The 23,357-nt window shown below is 50.4% G+C and overlaps 2 protein-coding genes and 1 long non-coding RNA gene across 3 annotated transcripts; 1 reads left to right on the top strand and 2 right to left on the bottom strand.

Moving 5' to 3' along the window:
• Positions 1-476: 476 nt before the first annotated feature.
• Positions 477-10,897, bottom strand: Tap1 (transporter 1, ATP binding cassette subfamily B member). The gene is made up of 11 exons (XM_027388726.2): positions 10,372-10,897; positions 9,661-9,775; positions 9,424-9,554; positions 8,320-8,525; positions 7,612-7,809; positions 5,938-6,066; positions 5,561-5,749; positions 4,604-4,777; positions 4,214-4,376; positions 3,761-3,897; positions 477-1,137 (listed from the first exon to the last, which is right to left on the bottom strand). Exons 1-11 carry the CDS (start codon positions 10,895-10,897, stop codon positions 928-930), a joined length of 2,178 nt encoding a protein of 725 aa, XP_027244527.1. The 3' UTR covers positions 477-927.
• A 483-nt stretch (positions 10,898-11,380) lies between these two features.
• Positions 11,381-16,556, top strand: Psmb9 (proteasome 20S subunit beta 9). The gene is made up of 6 exons (XM_027388729.2): positions 11,381-11,537; positions 12,988-13,055; positions 14,205-14,336; positions 14,875-15,004; positions 15,393-15,534; positions 16,263-16,556. The coding sequence occupies exons 1-6, from the start codon at positions 11,478-11,480 to the stop codon at positions 16,388-16,390; spliced, it is 660 nt and encodes a 219-aa protein (XP_027244530.1). The 5' UTR covers positions 11,381-11,477; the 3' UTR covers positions 16,391-16,556.
• Positions 16,557-18,627: 2,071 nt separating this feature from the next.
• Positions 18,628-22,571, bottom strand: LOC113832469. Its single transcript, XR_004771868.1, has 2 exons — positions 22,356-22,571; positions 18,628-19,115 (listed from the first exon to the last, which is right to left on the bottom strand). It is a non-coding gene; the product is annotated as an uncharacterized LOC113832469 (long non-coding RNA).
• Between the last annotated feature and the right edge of the window lie 786 nt (positions 22,572-23,357).

Below are 23,357 nucleotides of genomic sequence, written 5' to 3'. Positions count from 1 at the left end.
TCTAAACCCCGCCTCCCTTTGCAACCTGAGCGGACCTCATCTGCCCAGCAACTGCTGGCGTCACATCTGCCTGGCCCTCTCTGAATGGAAGGGATTTACTAGATAATCCTACTGGTTTCTTTGAGATTATCCCTGGCGTGTGCGGCTGAGGAGCCGGGGGAGAGGATCTGAAAGGATCAGAGAAGACGGGGTGTGGCGCCCTGGCTTCCCCACCCTCTGCTGAGCTTCCTCCCGCCTCGGCGAGGAAGAGTGGGGCTCTGAGGTGTAGGTGCCATGCCTTGGGGTGCGGGGAGGAAAGGGGTGCCTCCCGGTCCTGCTCAGCACGGGGAGTCCGGTGGCTGAGAAAATAAAAGGAGACGCTGGGACCCAATAGTAAAACATAGAATTCTGAAGAAGTTCTGAAGAAGGGCTGTGTGGGGGGAAGAGCCCTGGCTAACTTGGCGAGACGTTTGTGGATGAAGAGAAACGGGAGAAGCCACAGTACAAAACACCAGTTTTATTATAAATATCAAGAGCCCACGGGTTATCCATAGGCCAGCCTGTGCCTTCGGTTAGTTACAAGCTGCTCCGTTGTGAGCGTTTCTTCCCCTCGGTTCCATCCCCAACACCGCAGAAACCAGGTTCGTCGGTGCGGTGATACCAGAACAGCACCGGGCGGGGGGGGGGTGGAGGCAAGAGAATCAAGAGTTCAAGGTCAGCCTGAGGTACCTGAAACCCACTCTAAGGGGCTGGGGCGGAGATAACATTCAAGGTGAATTCCAGGCATCTCCTGGATGTTACATTTTATCTTGTAATCAATACCTCAGTTCCTTAACTGAGCCTGGCCAATGCGTGTGGCAATTTCTTTGCTCCCAGGTTCTCCGCCACACCTAGCAGGGGACAGTGCAGGAGGGCAGTGCGGCGCAGATGCAGAGGCCTGTCAGTCTGTCAGTCTGAAGGAGCCACAAGAGCCTCCACCATGGCCCGATAGCACCCTCCGCTCCTCTCCGTGAGCTGCAGGTGGGTGCCCTGCTCGCAAACGGAGCCTTCTTTGAGAAACAGGATGTGGTGAGCCTGCTCCACCAGGCTGAGCTGCTGAGTGATGAGCAGCACGGTTGGAGAAGCCGGCCCCCGGTTCTCGTACAGGAGCCGCTGGACCTGCAGAGACACAGACAGGCCTTCAGGGCTGGGACACACTTGTCACTGGCCAGCAACCCCAAGGGTGCTGGTATCCCTGGTCTGAGTGCTTCTCTCCACACCTTTGTTTTGCTAAGGCCTCTCCACGAGAGATGGCACAGACAGCAAAATCAGGAAGTGGAGGGAACCGAGAACTCGCGTCTACCCATAAGCCGGGAAATTCAATTTTTTTTTTAATTTTTCTTCTTCTTTCTTATTTCACATCCTGACTGCAGTTTTCCCTCTCCTCCCAATCCCTCCCCTCCACTCTCCCCATCCACTCCTCCTCCGTTTCCCTTCAGAAAAGGCCTGGCCTTCCCGGGATATCAACCAAACATGGCATATCAAGTTGCAATAAGACGACTAGGGTTGCCTTGTCCGGCCTTCATATGTGGGTTTTTTTTTTTTACATTCAAGAATATATATTAATTATGCTTTGAGAATTTCACACATGTGTACAATGAAATATAATCCCCATTTCCCTCCCCCCCACACAGGACCCGCCCCACAGTCCTCTTCCATACTGCATACACATTTTTAATAACCCACTAATAAACTGAAAATCTTTATATTCAATTTGTGTGAAGATGTGTCACTGTGATTGGCTTTAATGAAGAGCTGAATGGCTATTGGCTAGGCAGAAAGAGGCTAGGTGGGACTTCCGGGACAGAGAAGACTCAGAGAGTAGGAAACCAGAGTCTCCAGCGACATGGTAGCTGAGCCACGTAAAAGAAGGTAGATTAAAATATATGGGTTAATTTAAGCTATAAGAACTAGCTAGGAGCAAGCCCAAACTAAGGCCCAGCTTTCATAGTTAATAATAAGTCTCCGAGTCATTTTTTGTGAGCTGACAGCATAAAGAATAATCCGGGTACAGAGGGATGACTCAGCGGTTAAGGCACTGGCTGATCTTCCAGAGGACCCAGGTTTGAGTCCCAGCATTGGTTCACATTGTGAACATTGTGGTTCACAATCACCCGTAACTCCAGTTTCAGGGGATCCAACACCCTCTTGTGACTTCCGAGGGCACTAGGCACTCGTGCAATGTACACACACGTTCAGGCAAAACTCATATACAAAAAATAAATAAATGAAATAAATGCTCATACACATAAAATAAATAAGATACTCATACATAAAATAAATAAATGTTCATACACATAAAATAAATATAAAGAAAACTGTAACTTGGTAACAAAGAACATGAGAATTCAGGCAGATGACTTGGATTTGGATCCACTGCTCAAAGCTGTGTGACTTTTAGGCTAGTCAACCCTTCTTAGTTTTACCATCCACAGACTAAGCAGAGCAAAGGGCTCCTGATGGACGAATGAATAAGTACAAAGGGTGGGATAGCATATCTGAGACACAGTGCAAGTTCAGCCCACATCGACACTGTTACAACAGAGGCTCTTCTCACTGGTTCTGAATGCCCTGGAGAAAAGCTAATGGGAACTGAGAATTCCAAAAATAGGTTTGAACAGTTACATTGTTGGTGTAACTAATGGGATGAGCAACAGAAGCCAGATCCCATGGGAGTGAGACTTTAGGAAGTGTAACCCTGCCCTCCAGAGGTAGCAGCAGAAAGAGTGCCATGAGTCTGTTGTGGAATGCTATTTTAACTGGGCAAAGATGTGTTACATTTGTTTATGCTGTAGAACAGTATTCTAACAATGTGAAGGTGCGTTACATTTGTGTCTGCTGCATTTGTTTAACAATGTAAAGATGTGTTTTTAATTATGTATAGATGTGTTGCGTTTGTTTCACCTTGCCTGCCTAAGGCACCTAATTGGTCTAATAAAAAGGTGAACGGCCAATAGCCAGGCAGAAGAGGGATAGGCGGGGCTAGGCTGGCAGGCAGAAAGAATAAACAGCAGGTGATGGGGGAAGTCCTTCTGTATATATGTTTCTCTTATTGCTTGAGGAATAAAACACTCTCTGGCCAATGAGGCAGGAAGATAGGTGGGACTAGGACCAGGAGAATTCTGGGAAAGGTAGGCAGAGAGAGCCCATCAAACTCAGTTGACATGTAAGAACTGGGAAGAAAGGACGCACCAGACATTCTCCAGTAAGATAAGACCATGTGGAAATGCATAGATTAATAATTAAGACAGAGCTAGCCAGTAAGAAGTCTTAGCCATCAGCCAACAGTTTGATAATATAGGCATCCATGTGTTTATTTGAGGCTGAAGCAGCAGCGGGACCTGGTAGGACAAGAAGCTCCAGCAATAAGCAGGAGGAATCTAGGCTTGAAAAAAGAATGAGAGAGAGAAGAAAGAGGAGAGAATGTAGGAAAAGAAAGGGAGATGCCCAGGGCCAGCCAGGAAGACACAGGAGAAGCAGGAAAAGTAGGATACCAGAAAGAAAAGGTTAAAAGCCCTGAAGCAAAGAGAAACAGGTTAAGTTAAAAGAGCTAGCCAGAAACGAGTCTAAACAGACTGAGTATTCAAAACTAATAAGTCTCGGTGTCATGATTTGGGAGCTGGGTGTCATGATTTGGCAGCCTGCTATATGTCTGAGGCCAGTACGGTCTCAAGCAGAGTTTCAGAGCAGCCATGACTATAACAAGATGATCCCAGAAAGAAGATGAGGACAAGAGGCTCACCCGCAGCTGGTTGTTAGCATCCAGGGCACTGGTGGCATCATCCAAGATAAGCAGGCGTGGCCTTCGAATCAAAGCTCGGGCCAAGGCCACTGCCTGTCGCTGACCCCCTGACAGCTGGTTCCCAGTCTCACCCACCTCTGCAGAGAGAAGAGACCAGCTGAGATGTAGATAAGTGTGTACACAGAGAGAGAGAGAGAGATATGCACATACAAGCGCGAGCGCGCACACACACACACACTCTCTCTCTCTCTCTCTCTCTCTCTCACACACACACACACACACACACACACACACACACACACCAGAGGCAGCTGGAAGGGAGGCCCTGGGAAGATGGATGGAGCTCTGAGGATGTGAATCACAAAATTTCCACTATGAATTGAAATCCAAAGGGCAGGAGGAAGGGAGTAGCAGAGGCAGGGTTATTGGAGTCTGGGGGTGAGACGGAGATACCTGTGTCATAGCCCTGAGGGAGTCCAGAGATGAAATCGTGGGCTCCAGACTCCTTGGCCACAGCTGTGATTTCCTCCATGGTTGGATTCCGGGTCAGGCCATAGGCAATATTTTCTCGAAAACTTCTTCCAAATAGAAGCGGCTCTTGTCGCACCGCAGCCACCTAAGGTGAAATGCGAAGAGCCGCAGGCAGGAAACACAGGAGTGTTATCGTCTAGGGACTATAGACTCACAGGCAAGTGCACACCACACAGTCACCTGTCCTGCATACAGCCCCCACTCTGCCCCTGATTGCCTGCATGCCCCCCCCCCACCTTCTGCAAGAGTTTTCACTGAGAATATTCTCCTGGTTTGGTCTCTCCCCCTCCTCCTCACTTCCTCCTTGCTCACCTGGCGGTGCAGGTAGTGGTGATCAAACTGGACCAGGGGCTGTCCGTCCAGCAACACCCGGCCCCCCGTGGGCTGGTACAGGTTCTGCAGCAGGGCGGCCACGGTACTCTTCCCTGACCCATTGGGTCCCACCAACGCTGTCACCTTTCCGGGGTGCAGCGTGAACGTCAGCCCCTGGAGGCCAGAGAAGCACACGACAAAAGCTCCTTTAGCCTGGAGATTGTCACTGGATAACATGACATATTACATGGGTTACATGACATATTACATGGGTTACATGACACATTGCACAAGAGGAAAAATGAGAGAATACACAGTAGTCCCTGGCCTCTGTACATACGGGCTTCTGGAATGACACCACCGAAGGAGACAAGAGAGATACTGGGGCAAAGGAATGGGAGAGAAGTGATACTGGGGAGTAAAACTGGAGGGCGAAGGCTGGGCACTCCCTCCAGGAAGCAGACATCATACCTGCATCACAAATGGCAGCTGGAGTCACATGTTGCCGTGCTAACTCCTTTGTCACAAGAACTTCCTCTTAAACTTTTTTCAATTTATTTATTTAATTTTATATGTATGACTATTTTCCCAGCATGTATACATCCATGCCATGTTCATGCCTTGTGCCCACAGAAGTCAAAAGAGGGGGTGGGGTGTCCCCTGGAAATGGAGCAGGTGGTTGTGAGCCACCCTGTGCATGCTGGGAACTGAGCTGGGGTGCCCTGCAAGAGCAGCGCATGCTCTTAACCATGGAGCCATCGCTCCAGCCCCAGAACCCTTCTCCCTGAAGCCTTTTCTCTGTATCATTGGAAAACCAAGGCCGTGCTTGGGTTGGGGCAATGTGTAAACACATGGTTCTCATCGGCGCCTTTGAGGGTTAGGAAGGACCTGGGCCGTTGGCAAGAGGATGGAAGGGGTGAAGTTGGGAGGCTGGGATTCAGGATTGGGGGGCCGTACCTGAAGCACCTGGACATCGGGATAGTTTGGATAAGCAAAAGAGACATCTTGGAACTCGACGAGACCTTCCATGTTTAAGGGCGCCAAAGAGCCGCTGAGTGGAGAGCAAGGAGTCCTGTCCAGGTATTCAAATATTTTCTCCGAGGAGCCCACAGCCTTCTGCATCCAGGGATAGCAGGAGAGAAGAGCCTGCATAGTGGAGTGGAGAGTGGGTGTGACCAGGATGGTCTTGGAAAGCAGGTGGGTGGTCCAACCTGCTTGACAGCCCTCAGTGATGTGAAGAGGAGACACAGACAGCAATGGGCAGGCAGAGAGACAGCCGAGTCACTGCGGGGGAGGGGGAGCAGGGCTGGAGATGGAGGGTGGGGTGGGCTCACCTCAACAACATGAGTGAACTGTATCTGGTAGAGAACAAAGGAGACGAGGTCTCCACTGCTGACAGCCCCTCTGACCACCAGCTGCCCGCCGAAGTACAGGATTCCCACCTTCAGCAGCATCCCCGAGATCTACGGAGGGAGGGAGAACATGACATAAAATGGACTGGAATGATCACAAGTAAAGTCCATTCTCCCAGACATGAAAGACAGCAGAAAGGAGGGATCGAGGGTCAGACTTGAACAACAGCTCAGGGGGTCCTCCATGACCTCATCACAATTTTAAGGTGTGTGTGTGTGTGTGTGTGTGTGTGTGTGTGTGTGTGTGTGTGTGTGCACATGAGTGTAGGTGCCCACAGAGGCCAGAAGAGGGCATCAGACCCCCAGGAACTACAGCTGCAGGCAGTTGTGAGCTGCCCTACATAAGTGTTGGTCATCTGGAAAAGCAGTCTATGCTCTTTTTTGTTTTGCTTTCTTTTTCGAGACAGGGTTTCTCCGTGTAGCTCTGGCTGTCCTGGAACTTGCTGTCCTCAAACTCACAGAGATCTGCCTACCTCTGCCTCCCAAGTGCTGGGATTAAAGAAGTGTGTGCATAATGGCTGAGCCATCATATAGTCCTCACATCAAGAGCCTCTGCAAAGGAGTTTCCCCACCCCCACCTCACCCCACCCCTAGGGGAGAGCTCGAACATGGCTTATTATTCCTTTCTTGTTGCTGTTTTGCTTTTTTTATTGACTTTTTAAAACCTACATTTATTTACTTGTTTATATGTGAGTGGGTGCTATGGTGCACTTTGTGGGGGTCAGAGGATAACTCTCAGGGGTCAATTATCTCCTTCTGTCATGTGGGTTCCAGAGGTGGAACTCAGGTCATCAGGTTTGGCAGCAGGCATCTTTAGCCGGGTGGTGGTGGTGCACACCTTTAATCCCAGCACTTGGGAGGCAGAGGCAGGTGGATCTCTGTGAGTTCGAGACCAGCCTGGTCTACAAGAGCTAGTTCCAGGACAGCCTCCAAAGCCACAGAGAAACCCTGTCTTGAAAAACCAAAACAAACAAGCAATCAAGCAGGCATCTTTACCTCCTGAGCCACCTCACAGCCCTCACACCCCACATCATGGCCTGTGACGTCTGAGAACTCACAGCAATCCTCCTGCCTCGGCCTGAGTACTGGGATTACAGATGTGAACCAACACACCAGTTTTTACTCACAGCGTGAGAAAAAGGTAATGTGTACGTGGTTACACAGCTGGTTGACGGCGGGATGGAGCCAGGAACCTCTAGTGGCTACTTTCTAGTTCTCTCTATGGCATTATCACAGATGGCCCTGGCCGCTGGCCCCTGGCCCTTCTCATGGCTCCCACTAGCTCATCCACACAGTGCCAGCATGAAACACACACAGTGCAGAAATGTGTGGCTTTCTGAGAGGCAAAGGAAAGACCTGGAGCTCGGAGAGGGGTGTCTCTCTAACACACAGGTCGAGTGGACTTTGTGTGCCTCTGTGGAAGGATGCTTCCCAGCATAACAAAACATGGAGGGAACTAAGGACAGAGAGCAGAGTGACTGAACACCCTGAGCCACTCCTCCCCACTGGAGCAGGAGCAGAAGTAGGGTTGGGAAACAGTAAGATGAAGGCGAGGCAGTGGGACAAAGGAGTGGGCATTCACCCCCAGGCACTCACACTTGTGGTCCAGACTTCGACTACATAGGCCAAGGCCCCCTTCTTGTTGAGTGTCTTCATTTCCTCCAGTTTCTGCCTAAACTTCTGGGCCTCTCCCTCCTCGTTGGCAAAGCTCCGCACTGTAGGCATGGCTGACAGGGCCTCAATGGCCACCTGCGTGGACTTTGCTAGAGACTCCTGCACCTTCATTTCCAGTGACTGTGGGGAGACAAGGGCCAGAGACATCACACAGGTGTGCAAGTGAGAAAGAATGCCAATACCTAGGTTAGCTACAGGAGATTGGAGTCAAGAGCCAGAGGGACGGGGGAAGAGGAAGGGTCTACAGCCGGACTTCTAGGTAAAAGATGTGTGGAGTAAACTAATTCGGTTTCTGTGATATTGATCTTTATTTCTACGTCTCTGTGTGCATCGTGTGTGTACAGGTGTCTGTGGAGACCAGAAGAGGGCCTCAAACTACAGACCATTGTGAGCCGCCTGGTGTGGGTGCTGGGAGACCAAACTCAGGTCCTCTGGGGGAGCAGCCAGCACTCTTAGCCCTGAACTGCCCCTCCAACCTGAGACGCGATTCATAGGGGCAGACTGTGGCCAGAAGTTAGACGAGAAGGCAGAGGACACGGCTGTGAAAGCAGGGCCGTGTGGGACAGGGGCTCAGGATGATGGAGAAGCAGTGGAAAGCCGCACAGGATGCAGTCGACCCTGAGAACATACCTGGTACACTTTTCCCAGCTTCTGGGGCAGAAGGAAAAGCAGGGGCAGGGTGGCCAGGGTGACCACAGTGAGGTACAGTGACCCCCAAAACATGAACGCCAGGAGACACAGGCCTCTCCCCAGGTACCACATCAGCAGGTTCAGCTTGTCACTAATAGACTCACACACCTTGGATGTATCCTCGGTCACCCGAGACGTAATGGAGCCTGCCACATTGAGGACAAGAGAGAGAGTGAGTTCACAGAGACAAGGGGAGCTAAAGGACAACAGGGTGCCATGGTGGGTGTGTCAGCACAAGACCCTGAGGAGGCTGCAGCCAGCAGGGGTAGGAGCCTGCGTGGGAGAGGGAATTTCAGTGCAGGGACAGAGAAAGTTCCGGCAGACCTGTGTCAGCCTATGAAGAAGTTGATAGCTGGGTGTGGCGGCACACACCTTTAATCCCAACACTCTGGCGGTGGGGAGCAGAGGCAGTCAAGGCCAGCCTGCTCTACATAGTGAGTTCCAGGCCAGCCAAGGCTACACGGTGAATTTCTAGTTCCCTGAACACATTCGGCTTCTCAAAGACCATGTATATGCTGTGTTCTGACACCAGTCATCCAGTAGACATAGAGAGAAGGGAGGCTGCTGCCAAGAAATTGGAGGCCCTGATGTTGGGGTCTAACCCCAGGGTGTCTGCCTATGCAGGTCTCTTTTTAAATGAGGCAGTGGGACGTCACAGTCGAGGTTTCTATCTGTGAGGAATTTTGAATGCACACACTATTTTTCTTAGTAAAGAGGACAATTCCTTGGGCCATGAATAAGGAGGCTTGGGAGGTTGCTCAGCTGGTAGTTTTTGCCTGACATCCAGGTAGCCCTGGGTTTTAAGACAGGATCTCATGTAACCTAGGCTGGCCTCAGATTGGCTTTGTGGATGAATGACTTTGAACTTCAACCTCTATCCCCTGCCCCCATCTCCCAAGTGCTGGGATTGCCACACCCCATTTATACGGTGCTGGGGGTTGAACCTAGGCATGTGTGTACATGTTTATAGGGGGGGCAGTCGAGAGTGTGTATGGAGATATATATATTATATTAGTATACAAATGAGAAAGTTTTGTGAGAAACCTGCTGGGTTCTGCAGGAAAAACCCCGTCTCCTGGTGAAGGACAGCCCGAAACACCTCTCCATGCGCACGGCTGTGCATGTGGCCCATGGTGAAATTGTAGATGCCATCACCAGCAAACTCCAGCACTGTACTAGAGAGTTGGAGAGATGGACAGAGGGTCAGGTGTGCTCCTTCCTGGGACAGAGTCCCAGCACCCAGTGCCCTCCACTCCGGAGTCCTGTTCCCATCCTCCACACCTGGCTATGGTGAGAATGGACATGAGCCAGATGTTTCGAGCGAAGCTAGGAGCTGTCTTGTCCTGAAGAATCCAGTCGTTGATGCGGCCGGTGAAGAAAGGAATGGCCATTTCCCCTGGGGAGAGAGGGGGGTATCTCAGCCCCAAGCGTTATGAGCAAACCACCTACAATCTCCTCCTGTTCCTCTCCCTTCACCACCGTCCAGAAAGCAGGAGCTGAGCTCGCTGACCCAAGCCTGTTCCGCTACATCAAACTTTTCAAGGACTAATTAAGAAAGATGGTGGAGCCGGTGTTGGCGTACGCCTTTAATCCCGGCACTTGGGAGGCAAAGGCAGGCAGACCTCTGTGAGTTCGAGGCCAGCCTGGTCTACAGAGCGAGTTCCAGGACAGCCAGGGCTACACAGAGAAACCCTGTTTCGAAAACCCAAATAAATAAATAAATAAATAAAATTATTTTAAGAAAGAGAGAGAGAGAGAGAGAGAGAGAGAGAGAGAGAGAGAGAGAGAGAGATGGCGATGTGGAGAGAAACCGTCACACTAGAACTGTGGTGTGAAGTTCTGCCCCCAGGAAGACCCTATCCCCAGCACCCTTGTAAGAGCTCCCAATCAGGCCAGAGGCCTTTCCTTTCTGCCTAAGTTGCCTCCTTTCTGCCCGTTACTGGATTCCTGCTGTCACCTGTGGGCTGCCCTTTCGCCCTGAGTCCCGCTTACCCAGACAGGAGAGGATCAAGAGAACCAGAACCAGGCGGAGGCTCCGCTTCTCCGAACCCAGGAAGCCTAGCAGCCGACGCACCATGTCTCCAGCGCCCCTGCGGCCGCTGGGCGCCCAGAGGCTCCCCAACTTGTGCCATAGGGCGGCTGCGGGCACTGCTGCTACATAACTGAGAACGAACGCGTCGAGGCGACTACCCCAGTGCAGTACTCCAGCGTTGTCACCGTCCCGGAGTGCTCCCCAGGAGGCCAGCTCTCGGAACGAGGCAAGTCCGGGCTGGGCTAAACCCAGCGCTGCTGTCAGCAGCTGCAAAGCGGCCATCCATCCATGGGCTCCCGTGGTGACCCCGAGGATCCCGCGGACGCCCAGCCCCAGGATGGCCCAGCGACTCAGGCCCACAGCCCAGATCCGGAGCAGCGGCACCCCCGGGACCAGCAGGGAAAAGAATCCCGGGAGCCCGGGCCGCAGCAGCAGCCAGTCGGCCAGCAGCAGCAGCCCGGCCGCTAGCCAGGCGAGCGCAGCCATCGAGCGCGCTGCCCGGGGTCTGATCTCAGCCTGGGACTTTCGGCGTCCCCGCTGCCCAGGAGTCTCCGTGGGAGGGAAGAAGGGCGGGCCCGGCGGCGTGCGCGGAAAGTCCCGGACACCGGCTGGAGCTGGTGGCGCTGCTCAGAAGTGCAGGCGTTTAGCGGAAGGAGAAACCGAAAGCCGCGGCCTAATCTCCAGACACGCCCCTTCTGAGACCCGCCTGCCCAGGCTGGGCTGCTCGCGCTGTCCTGGAAGCTGCGGCTGAAGTCAGACCTGAAGTTCTGGCCAGCAGCCCTGGAGTCCCATGCTCTACTCCATCACCCCATTCTCCCCTGGCTTTCCAGCCTTCTTCCCACGCTTGCAAGGATTTTCCCACCCCAGGCCCCGCCCCAGCTTCAGGGCGGGACCCACAGTCGTCACTTGTCTCTGGGCAGATTTGCCCTGATCAGGTTGGCTCCCGGCGCCAAGCGCTCAGTAGAACCGCCCGCCCCTTGCGCGGGGATGGGGCGGGGCATCTGGCGGCAAGCTGAGAGCGCCGCGCGCGGCCGCGGATTGGAAAGCCGAGCTCCGCTCTGTTAGGATGCTGCGGGCAGGAGCACCTACCGCCGGCTTGTTCCGGACGGGAGAAGTCCACACCGGGGTAATGGGTCTGGGGGTGAAAGTCAACGGGTGGGGTGACCAGAGAACCCCCAAGCGCTGGGAAGTGAACCAGGAGACTGAGGCTTAGGAAGCCTGTGGCGCCCATCGTTTGCGCTCCACAGTGAACGTAGGGTATCCCCGCGCACAAGTGTGGTGTCCGGGGGTCTGTGGAGGGACCCGTATGCGAAGCTGGTGGGAAGGTACTTTGGCTCGAGCTGGAAGCCTCTAAGGGAAGTTGCTACAAAGCGCTTTCGCTTTCACTCTGGTCTGCACAGTGGGGGCTGCTGATTAAATCAAGTGGGGGGATTGGGGACCACGCGAAGAGATGCAAAGAAAATGTCCTGGATGAAGCACCTGGGTGAAGATTTTATGAAGACTCGTTGAGAAGGGACGCAGACATCAAACAGCTCCCGGGACAACCTCCACCCTGAGAGAGGACAAGCTCTCTGGGTGGGGACGTGGCAGGGTCCTCCTAGCCCTGGTGCTGCCCTGTTCCCCACTCCCATTCCCATGCTTGCAGGAGAGCTTTGCCCTGGCCTAGGAGCTGGGGAGGAGATGGAAGCTGGCTTCTGCACTCTGAAAGCCACCAACCACACTCCTATGGTTTGGGAGAGCAGCTGCTAGAATGGAGTGGCCATTTCTGGCCTTTCATTAGTGGTCAGTGCATCAGAAAGCAGACTCAGGTGCAGGGTCCCCGGGACATCAGAGTGAGGTGTGGGGTGGCCTGAAACGTTGGGAAAATCTCCCTTTGCTGCCACGAAGCAGCAGGACATAGAAGAGAAGCAATCAAGGGTTCAGAGTGAGACCTGCGTGAGCTTGGAAAACTCATTCTTCTCCTAAGTCGGTTTTCCCAGTGCAGCCACGGGTCTCTACGGTGCCTTTCAGCTCACAGGGCGTGGGGGAAGTAGCCATGTCTTCATCCTAGTCACCTTCCCTTAATCCCCTCCTTGACCTCCAGCAGCCCCTTCGCTCCTGCAGAGAAGCCCCCTAGATGAGACTTCTGCTGTCTCTGAACCATCCTGGCAGCTTCATCCTGCCCCAGCTCCTGGCCGTGTTAGCCACTTGTCCAGTAGCCCTGAGAACCTGCCCCTGATTAAGGGCGCAGGTGGGCGATTCCAAGAAAGCCCCGGCCTTGTGTCACAGCAATTCACCTAGCCATGGAGACAGCCCGATCTCTGGGCCTCCTTCGGTTCTGCTCTCCCTCTCAGGGAAAGGAACCCATGGCCCAGGGAAGCTGGGGCTTCGGGAGGTGATTCCCTATGCTGTACCACAGCCAAGCTGTGCAGGTCCCCTGAAGCGGGATAGAAAAGCACAGAAAACAGGGAAGCTCAGGCCTGAAGGACTGTGTGACCTTGAGTCAGTCACCTGGCGCCACCAGCGTTTCATCTTCCTGAAGATGAAGGGCCAGGCGCTTCTTGCTCTGACATTGCCTGCTCTGTGTCTCTCTGCAGACAACCATCATGGCGGTGGAGTTTGATGGGGGTGTCGTGGTGGGTTCTGATTCCCGGGTGTCGGCAGGGTGAGTATCATTGAAGCGCCGTGTGTGTTGGGAAGGAAGCCAGTGGCCCCAGGTGTACATTTTGTACAGTATGGTAACTATCTGGGAAATGGAGCTGAGCTTTGCAGAAAGCTACCATAACCCGATGCTGGGTAGGGGTTTGGACCTCTGAGTTCACGGGCAAGGATCTGCAGGCCTGAATTTTTTGTAGCTTGGTGGCCGTAAAGAAATCGTGTCTCAGAGGGACAAGGAGTAGGTTGTAGACTCTGCTGTCTGCACTTAGGATAAAAATGGTTCCATCGGGCCGGGTCTCGCCTTTAATTAATCCCAGCACTCGGGAAGCAGAGGCAGGTGGATCTTTGTGAGTTTGAAGCCAGCCTGGTCTACAGAGAGAGTTCCAGGACAGCCTCCAAAGCAATACAGAGAAACCCTGTCTCAAAAAAAAAAAAAAAAATGGTTTTGCTAAGCAGGTATCTCACTCATTTGCCACAGTTTGGACTGTATACGCTTGGTCTCCCCTCCTGGCTGTTTTCCCCATACACAATGAGGTGGTAGGATGACCTCATGCTGCTCATGCCATGTTCTGTGGGACTACCATAGCCCCCCCAAGGTGATTAACAGCAAAGGAAAGACAGTAAGAGGCATAGTTTTCTTCTTTTTTACTCTTTTTGAGATGGTTTCTCTGTGTAGCCCTGGCTGTCCTGGAACTCTGTAGGTCAGGCTGGCCTCTGCCTCTCAAGTGCTGGGATTAAAGGTGTGGCTGCCACCACCTGCCTCAGAGGCACATTTTTCTTAACTGGGTGGTCTTTTTGTTGTCATGCCATGAAATATAAGTCTTTATAAGTCTAAATTTGGGGAGTGTAGTGCCTAAAATGGAGTCTCCTGTAGCCCAGGTTGGCCTCAAACGTGATGTAGCTAAGCTGACCTTGGACTCCTGATTCTCCTGCCTGAGTGCCACCGTTCTGTGTGCTGGGCTGGGCTTTGTGCCTGCCAGGCAGGGACTATTGCCACCTGGGCCACATCCCCAGCCCAGCACACCTGACTGTGGTTAGCACGCTGAGGTCCTTAGCTGAGATAATGTCTTTCTGCTTTTTCTGCTCTAACCCAAGCATGGCAAGCCTGGCTATTCTCTTGTCAGACCAACCTGAATGTTTGGCTCCTTCCTCACAGAGAAGCCGTGGTGAACCGAGTGTTTGACAAGCTTTCCCCTCTGCACCAGCGCATCTACTGTGCCCTGTCTGGTTCAGCTGCTGATGCCCAAGCCATAGCCGACATGGCTGCCTACCAGCTGGAGCTGCACGGGTACAAAGCCCCGGGGTCCTGACTCCCCTCCCAGTAAAATTCCTCAGCTGTGCGGCTTTGCCAACTTTGAACTTGCATGGGGATGTCCGGGGGCTTCTGCGGAGAGGAAGTCATGGTAGCGACTCTGTCTCCCTCGTGGAGACTTGGAAAGCTCACATCACTGCCCTGATACAGGAAATCAGGAAGAAGACGGTGATTTGGCCCACTCCTTATATCAGGCAGTCGCCATATGAGAAACCAAGGTCACTGGGAAGGAAGCAAGGCTTATCTGCTTTTGCCCAGGAGGGCAGGGCCCTTAGAGTCAAAGGAGGGGTTTATCAATAGGAGTAGAAAGGTGGAGCCGAGAAAAAGGGGGTGAATAGCTGAAGGCCTCCCACCGGTGACGTGGGACCCCAGCTCCCCTGGGCACACAGGAGAGAAGAGAAGCTGGAGTCCGCGCCAGCTGCGGGTTCAACCGTGATTGGCAGAGAGGGCGATGGTGATGCAAGGGTGGGACTTAGAACACGGTACTGACCCTCCCTCCCCGCATCTTCTTCAGGTTGGAACTGGAGGAGCCGCCCCTTGTTCTGGCAGCTGCAAATGTGGTAAGGAATATCACCTACAAGTACCGAGAGGACTTGTCAGCGCATCTCATGGTGGCTGGTTGGGACCAACGTGAGGGGGGCCAGGTAAGTGTGTCCTTTCCTGGTGTCAGGGTTCCCCACTTCTCTCTTCAGAGACACGGAAGTCGCATGTCATTTTGGCAATGTGATCTAAAGACGGTTCCTCTAAAACGCACACTACAGGCTGGGTGTGGTGATACACGCACACGGGAGGCAGGGGCATGTGGACCTCTGTGAGTTTGAAGAACCTGCTGTAGATAGAGTTCCAGGACAGCCAGGGCTACACAGTGAGACCCCGTTTCAAAACATAAATAAATAAATAAATAAATAAATAAATAAATAAAATGCACACTACAGGCTCAGTTGTGGGAGTCCCTGGTCTTCATTTTGCTTGTCTCCATGGAAGAAATTGTGGGGTGATCCTTGACTCTGACCTGCAGGAACCTCTTTCTAGGTATATGGAACTATGGGAGGAATGCTGATCCGACAGCCTTTTGCCATCGGCGGTTCTGGCAGTACCTACATTTACGGTTATGTGGACTCAGCCTATAAAGCAGGCATGACCCCTGAGGAGTGCAGGCGCTTCACCACAAATGGTAACTGGCCGAGGGAGGGATGGCTGGGGAGGGTTCATGGATACAGAAAGAAAGTAGATTGTGAAGAACCAGAAAAGGCATACAGGGGTGACCATTCGGTGTCCAAGCTTTTAAACGGTATCTACTTAATTATGTGTATGTATGTGAGTGTGTCTGTGTGTGGGTTTGTGCCTGTGTCTGTGGAGGCCAAAGAGGATCCCCTGGAGCTGGAGTTGTAGGTGGTTGTGAGCCACCTGACGTCGGTACTGGGAACCACACTCAGGTGCTCTGTAAGAGTTGCTCTTAGCCACTGAGCCATCTCTCCAACCTCACCCTGCCAAACCGGGAAACGTTTGAGAGTGAAAGGGAACAAGACAGTGCTAAAAGAGATGGAGTTCTGAGGCAGTAGGGATGAATCAGGGTCGCTTTGAGCAAATCAAATAAGGCTATAAGATCACTATGGGACCAGCAGTGTGCTGGGCTAGCGCTGCCCCTTGCTCCAAGCCACCTCACGTGAACTTGACTGTTCAACATTCAAGGATTTGGACAACGCATTAGGTAGCCTGAAGCAGAGCACAGTGGGGACATTTACAGTGGGGACACGGGTCGATTCTGTTTACTGGACATTTCTGAAGAAGTCTCTGTATGATGAGTTTTGAGGAAGGGGTGGCATATGATTGGAAAGTAAATGGAAAGGTATTAAAGCTAAACCATTTTCTGCTCCTCTCTCCAACGCAAACCCTCTGCAGCCATCGCTCTGGCCATGAACCGAGATGGCTCTAGCGGGGGTGTCATCTACCTGGTCACCATCACAGCCACTGGTGTGGACCATCGAGTAATCCTGGGAGATGAGCTGCCAAAGTTCTACGATGAGTGACTTGTCCCTAGACTCCCCTGTCACAGAACCAGCGCTGGTGTCAAGGACAGAAAGTGGAATGGGCATCAGGAAGAAACAGTGTGGAGAGGGAATGTTCTTTCCCAACCCAGATATCAGCGTGCACTTTTCATTCTTTTTTTAAAATAAACTTTATTATTAAAAAACACTTGCAAATAAAAGTAAATAAAACATAAATAAATAAATGAAAACATCCAACACCAAAATTAACCAGATCCGAAGCCTTCACAACTCAGTGAACTTCTATACAGTTAGACTTGGAAGTCGAAACAGAAGCTGTGATAATACTTCATGTCAAATTTCACACCTTATCTTTCTTTATCCCCAAGCTAAAACATCTTCCCCAGAGAAAGGAGGTATCAGAGAGGTACTAGGAGAAAAACCCTCAAATATGAGAGGTTACTGTTTTTAATTTTTAAAGGTTTATTTACTTTTATTGCATGTGTGTGTGTGTGTTGATTTTTTTCTGCCTGAATGGGTGTAGATTCCTGCAGAGGCCAGAAGAAGGGCATTGGAAACCCTGGAGCTGGAGTTTAATTGCGAGCTGCCATGTGGGTACTGGGAACTGAACCTGGGTCCTCTGCAACAACAGCCAGGTACTTAGCCACTGAGCCATCTCTCCAGCCCCTGGATGGTTTTTTAAATATTGTAGACCAGGTGCTGGGGAGATGGCTCAGTCAATAAAGGACTGGATGAACAAAAGAGCCTGGGACCAGATTCCCAGCACCCACACAGAAGTTAGGCAGAGAGAGGGTCACCTGCCTGGGCCCTCAGTACTGGGGAGGCAGAAACAGACTCGTGGAACCCAATGGCCGACCAAATCATTAAGTTCCAGGTTCAGTGAGACCCTGTCTCAAAATGTAAGGTGGGCAGTGACTGAGGAAGTCACCTGTTATCGACCTCTGACCTTCACATGCGTACAAGATAAATAATTTTTTCAAATAATGCAAGCCATAAAAGTTTCTGCATGACCTTTGGGTGCAGTTCAAAGGTAAAGCTCACAGAAGAAAAGCTCACTCTGGGGCTCACAGATGAGGGTACAGAACCATTGTCCCTTGACGGGCAGTTGCCACTGGCCCCACAGAAACCAGGTTAAACACAGCTGCCAGTTCCTGTCTTTGCGTGGCCTGAGGCAGTGCCAAACATTCCCTTCATCCTGCTGATGTCGTGACCCTGAGGTGGTTTGCAACTCTAGTACTCTACTCAGTGTTGTTTTGCTAATAAACAACTAAATGAGCAAGCATAGTAAACTGAACCTCAGGCAGGGCAGAAGGCTGAGCACACAGAATCAAGGCCCTCTGAATGGTCCCAAGCGGGTGGTTGTGGTGGGAATGTCTAAAATCACAAAGCCCAGAATTGCTTCTAACCTTGCTGTTTAGTTTATTTTGAAATTGAGATGATAGTTTAAGAGCCTCTCTCTGGAGAACTCTGGGTAGGATTCAGAAAGCAAGAACTGAAAGTGGACAGTGAGCAGAGTCAGAACTCCCAGCCACACTGCATGGCTGCTCAGTGGCAGCCAGAAGGGAGTTCTCCCTAGGAGAGGAACCGAGAAGGGACTCTCCAAGCTCAGTTGGCCTTGAGCCCTGAAGCCTGTGACATGCCTGAGCCAGCACCACACAGACCCACAGAAACAAATGGAAATATAAACCTGTTCAAACTGGAAGGCTTCCTTTTGTTTCTAGCAGTCAAATATCTGTATTATTCCACCCTTCAAGAGTTTGAAACATCTACCAGAGGCAGGCGGTTTAAAAAGCAACTGAAACAAAGGGAAAACAGGGAAAATAGGAGTAGGAAAAATAAAGAAAGCCAAGGCTTTAACAAATATATAGCTGGGCAGTGGTGGCACATACCTTTAGTCCCAGCACTCAGGAGGCAGAGGTAGGCAGATTTCTGTAAGTTCAAGGCCAGCCTGGTCTACAAAGTGGTTTCCAGGACAACTAGAGCTGTTACATAGAAAAACCCTGCCTCGCAAAGCAAGCAAGCAAACAAACAAAAAATAAATAGACAACATAAATGTCAAGAAATAATATGGCCAGCCAGATGGCTCAGTGGGTTGCCAGGGCCAGGCTTGTATCAGTCCCACACTACAGAGGCTATTCCAGACTGGATGTCATTGGGGCTGTGATCAGAGCCAGCCGAATGGCCCCGGGGCCATCCCTGAGTGCCGGACTGGGAAACTCTTAGCTACCCGATGGTGATAAAGATGAGACACAGGCATCTTGTCGTCTCAGGAGGGCTCTCAGTCCATGCTGGAAACTGGAGTCTCTGGTTTATTCAAGCTTCCTCTTAATTAGCTTTCCACCAGTGGGGGTGATCGAAGAAGACAGCTACTCTCATGTATAAAACTGATATCAAACAATTCTTTTAATCCTAGAGACACCTCCAAACAGTCCCTAGGCACATAAACAAGCTCTCAGAACAGGTGTGGGTACACCCAGGGCCTAGGTCTGTTGTTATGCAAACTAGGAGACATTCTCCACTGAGGCCAAGCCATCCCATAGTAATTTAGCCAAGACAATGGGAGATTCAGGCTCCTGGAAATGGAGCGGAGGTTTGGACTCCAAGCTTTATAATTTTTGGGCCCCAACAGTGGGTTAGGTGCTTGTCACCAAACATAACCACCCAAGTTCTGTTCCCTGGACCCACATGGTCAAAGAGAATGCCGACTCCTTGAAGTTGTCCTCTGACCTCAGGGCACACATGAATCCTGCAAAATAAATAAATAAATAAACAGTGTTGAATTGGCTTGCACTGGTTGGCAGATCCATGTAAAATACTGAATAATTTTGAAAGGCAGTTGTTAAACACTGGCAACTTGATGTTAGCCGCAGTGGAAATGCCTATACTGTGGAGATGAAAAACATTACCAGTTGGGACTTTTTGAGTTCTCAAAGGGCTAATTTAACAGGACACAAATTTGTCACAAGTTATCAACAGGCAACATTTGACGCTGAATTACAAGGCAGTGGAAGCAAAGAAAGAAAAACAGGCAGAAGACTAATAAAATTCTGTCTTTAAATCTCCACCCCAAAGACCAAAAGCTATATTCAACTTTTAAAGCCACGAGAGACAGGAACTGAGTGGTTTGGGCGGGTACTAAAGCAATCCCTAGTCAATTTCAGAGGGCCAAATGTCTGCAAACTGTGTTCTGTAACAACCCTGAAAGAAAATTAGAACATGGCAACAAAATGGCACTTCCAATCCTCCTGCTTTGGAAACTAACAAGTACTGGGAACAGGGATTTAAGACAAAACCTCAAAAGAAACAACTTCTTGGGAACCGTCTGGTAAAAATGTTACATACTGAAAATGTTACATGTGAACAGTCTGGTAAAAATGTTACATACTGAAAATGTTACATGTGACCAGTCCTGGTGCTTAGAGGGGCAGAGCAAGCAGATCTCTGTGAGTTCAAAGGGATCAGGAATAGACTGGGAGACCCTGTCTCCACAGGGAAAAAAGGTTACATGTCCAGGAAAGCACAAGCTGTGGCTAGGAGGAGAAGCCGCGTCTACAGGAAGGAGGCAGTGAAAGGGGCAATGTGATGGAAGTACATTTTATACCTGTTTGTCCTAGTTAGGGTGACTATTGTGTAATGAAACGCGGCGACCAAAGCAACCTGGGGAAGAATGGGCTTATCTGGCTTACATGTCCCCATTGCTGTTTATCAGCCAATGAAGTCAGGACAGGATCTCACACAGGGCAGGAACCTGGAGGCAGGAGGGAGCTGATGCAGAGGCCATGGAGGGTGAGGTGTACTGGTTTGCTCCCCATAGCTTTTTCAGCCTGTGTTCTTATAGAACCCAGGACCACCAGCCCAGGGATGGAATCACCCACCATAGGCTGGGCCCTCCCCATCAATCACTAATTAAAAAAATTACTACAAAGCTAGGTGTTGATGGTGCATGCCTTTAATCCCAGCATTCGGGAGGCAGAGGCAGGGGGAATCTCTGTGAGTTCGAGACCAGCCTGGTCTACAAGAGCTAGTTCCAGGACAGGCTCCAAAGCCACAGAGAAACCCTGTCTCAGGAAAAAAAAAGGAAAGAAAGAAAGAAAGAAAGAAAGAAAGAAAGAAAGAAAGAAAGAAAGAAAATTACTACAGACTTGCCTACAGTCTGACCTTATGGGGTCATTTTCTTATGTCATCCTCTCAAAATGACTTTAACTATGTCAAATTGGTACAAAACTATCTAGCACAATACTTACATTAAAATGTCTTTATGAGACCCAGTGCTATGTACAATAAAAAATTCACATGTCAAATTTTGCAGGATGTAGCTAAATCTGTGCTTTGAAAGAATTGTATCCCTTCAAATGCATTTATTTGAGCTCTCAAGATGGCTCAGTGGGTAACAGCACTTGCTGACCAAGCCTGATCATGAGTTTGATTCCTGGATCCTACTGAAAGTTGTCCTCCGACCTCTGCACACGCACCGAATCACGCGCAGTGCATGGGCTAGCACATGCATGCACATACATGCTCACATACACACACCATCGTCATGAATGCAAATAAATAACTGTAAGAGAAAATACATATTTATTATAACAAGAAAAAATAGAAGTAAATGACATAAAAATTCCCAGAAGTCTGAGAAAGATCTGGGGCTGGTGGCACACGCCTTTAATCCCAGCACTTGGGAGACTGAGGCAGGTGAGTTCAAGGCTAGCCTGGTCTGCACAGTGAGTTCTAGACTAGCCAAGGTTACGTAGTCAGACCTTGTCTCATAAAACAAAACAAACACCTGGGAATGGTGCTGGTCAGAGGACTCTGCAGTTAAAAGTCTTCCAGCTCCCACAGACGACTCTGGCTTGGTCCCAGCACCCAAATGGAGGCTCACAACCATCTGTGACTCCAGTCCCGGGGACCTGGCACTCTCTTTGACCTCCTGAGGCACTGCACGCACATATACTCACATAAAGTGAATGAATCATTTTTTAAATGATCACATACTGCTCTTACCAAGGGAGTTCAGTTGCCAGGACCACACCGGCAGCTCATGGCTGCTTGTAATGCCAGCCCTTTACTGGATCTGTTGTCTTTACATTGTGAAGTAGACCCAGTGATGGGATTTGTCTACCTTTGGGAAGACTTTTTCCTGTCATCTTGCATAAGTCCGTAAGTTACAGCATGTTTCATTCCAGTAGGAACTGGCCAAGATTAAAAAAAAAAAAAAAAAAAAAAAAAAAAAAAAAAAAAAAAACTTCCAAATGACCTTGCAGGGCAAAACCATCTCAGGACAAGCAGAGACAGTGGAAGAAGAGGAGCTCTGCCAAAACCAAACACCTGTATATGTTAGCCCAGCAACTTTAGTCTAGGATACAATGAATTCTGTGCTCAGTTCATTTCTCCTTAATTTTTAAGATTTATTTTATGTTAAATTGTGTGTATATTTGTATCTGCATGTGAGTGCAGATGGCTGCCAAATCCAGAAGACGGTTTTTTATATAGTCCAGGACCCCATCCCAGGGAATGGTGTCACCCACTGTAGACAGATCGTCCTGGTTTAATTAATCTTCTCAAAATAACCCCCCAGGCATGCCTAGAGGCCTGTCTCCCAGGTGATGCTAGTTCTCATCAAGTTGGCAATTGACCCACCTTTATACGAACATCTAGGCCATTATTACCTAAATAAGTGGATGCCATAGCCCAGACAAACTGAGCCCAGATTAGCTATCACAGAGCTCTGATGAAACTACAGGATAAACATGACTTAGGCAAAGGGAAGAACTGAGCTGAGTGTTACCAGCTGGAGTGGATGAGACAGCATGGATGAGACAGAAACCACGCCAATGTTGAGCGACCAGGCTGAGCTTTTTGTCCCAACCTTTGGCTGCTTCTGACCACCCTGGGAAGCACACAGAGGACAAGGAACAAGAGTGAAATTCTTCATCTGAACTGGACATGAATGAAAGGTTTCTGCGACCATCTTTATTAAAAGACTTACTTTTAATTGTGTTTCTGGTGTGATCAGAAGAGGGTGCCGGGTCTCCTGGAGCCAGAGTAACAGGCAGTTGTGAGCCACCCAGTGTGGGTGCTCAGACCAAACCCAGGTCCTCTGGAGAAGCAGTATCTGCCTTCCACTGCTGAGCCATCTCTGCAACCCCCTTTACAGACATCCTACATCCTAAAACCAGCGCAGACGTGCAGGGGGACAAGTCTTCTGTCAGATGCTGAGGGCTGTGACGATACAAAGCCTGTGACTGGATAACTCTACAGTGACAACCATGAGTCACCATGAGTCACCATGCCCCTGGGCAGAAAGAGACCCCGTGTGACGGCTGGGATGCAGCATTGAGAGATGATTGCCTCATAAGCAGCCATACTCATTTCCCCCTAATCAATAGCTAATCCATCAATAGACTCACAATTTCATCATTATTCAAAAGCAGGAGTCTTATCAGAGAGAGTAGGTCACAGGGTCATGCCTTGGAAGGGTCCATCTTGCCCCCACGCCCTTCCCGTCTATCTCTTCCTCCTGGCTGCCATGATGGGAGCAGTTTTGCCCTAACGTGTCCTCCACACCGTGATGCCCTGTCTCACCTCGTGCGGAGAGCCATGGTTGGACTTAAGCTGGAAGCTCTCAAACTGTGAGCTGAAATAAACCTATCCTCTCTCTGTTCATCAGAGACATTTCCCCTCAGAGCAGAAATCCAATGCACCCTGATTTTGGTTGTTGCTAGGTAACCATGATGTCCAAATAGCATCTTAATATGGCATGCATTTGCCACTGGGCACTTTGGGGACATTCTAATGTAGACTGCGTCCATCTTAACCATCCAGGAGGAGGTGACAATATGATGGCTATGCAGGATAACTGTCCCAGTTCTTAAAATATACGTGACAAAGTATTCAGGGGTGAAATATCAGACTGATCACCTCACAGGCTGCTCGCAAATAGTTTCACAAAATAGTTGCTTAACGGTAAATGGGTAACGAAATGTTGCTT

This window comes from Cricetulus griseus (assembly GCF_003668045.3).
Source record: "Cricetulus griseus strain 17A/GY chromosome 1 unlocalized genomic scaffold, alternate assembly CriGri-PICRH-1.0 chr1_0, whole genome shotgun sequence".
NCBI lineage: Eukaryota > Metazoa > Chordata > Mammalia > Rodentia > Cricetidae > Cricetulus > Cricetulus griseus.
The sequence above is the reverse complement of the archived record's forward strand: the minus strand, read 5'-3'. Positions and strand labels throughout refer to the sequence as shown.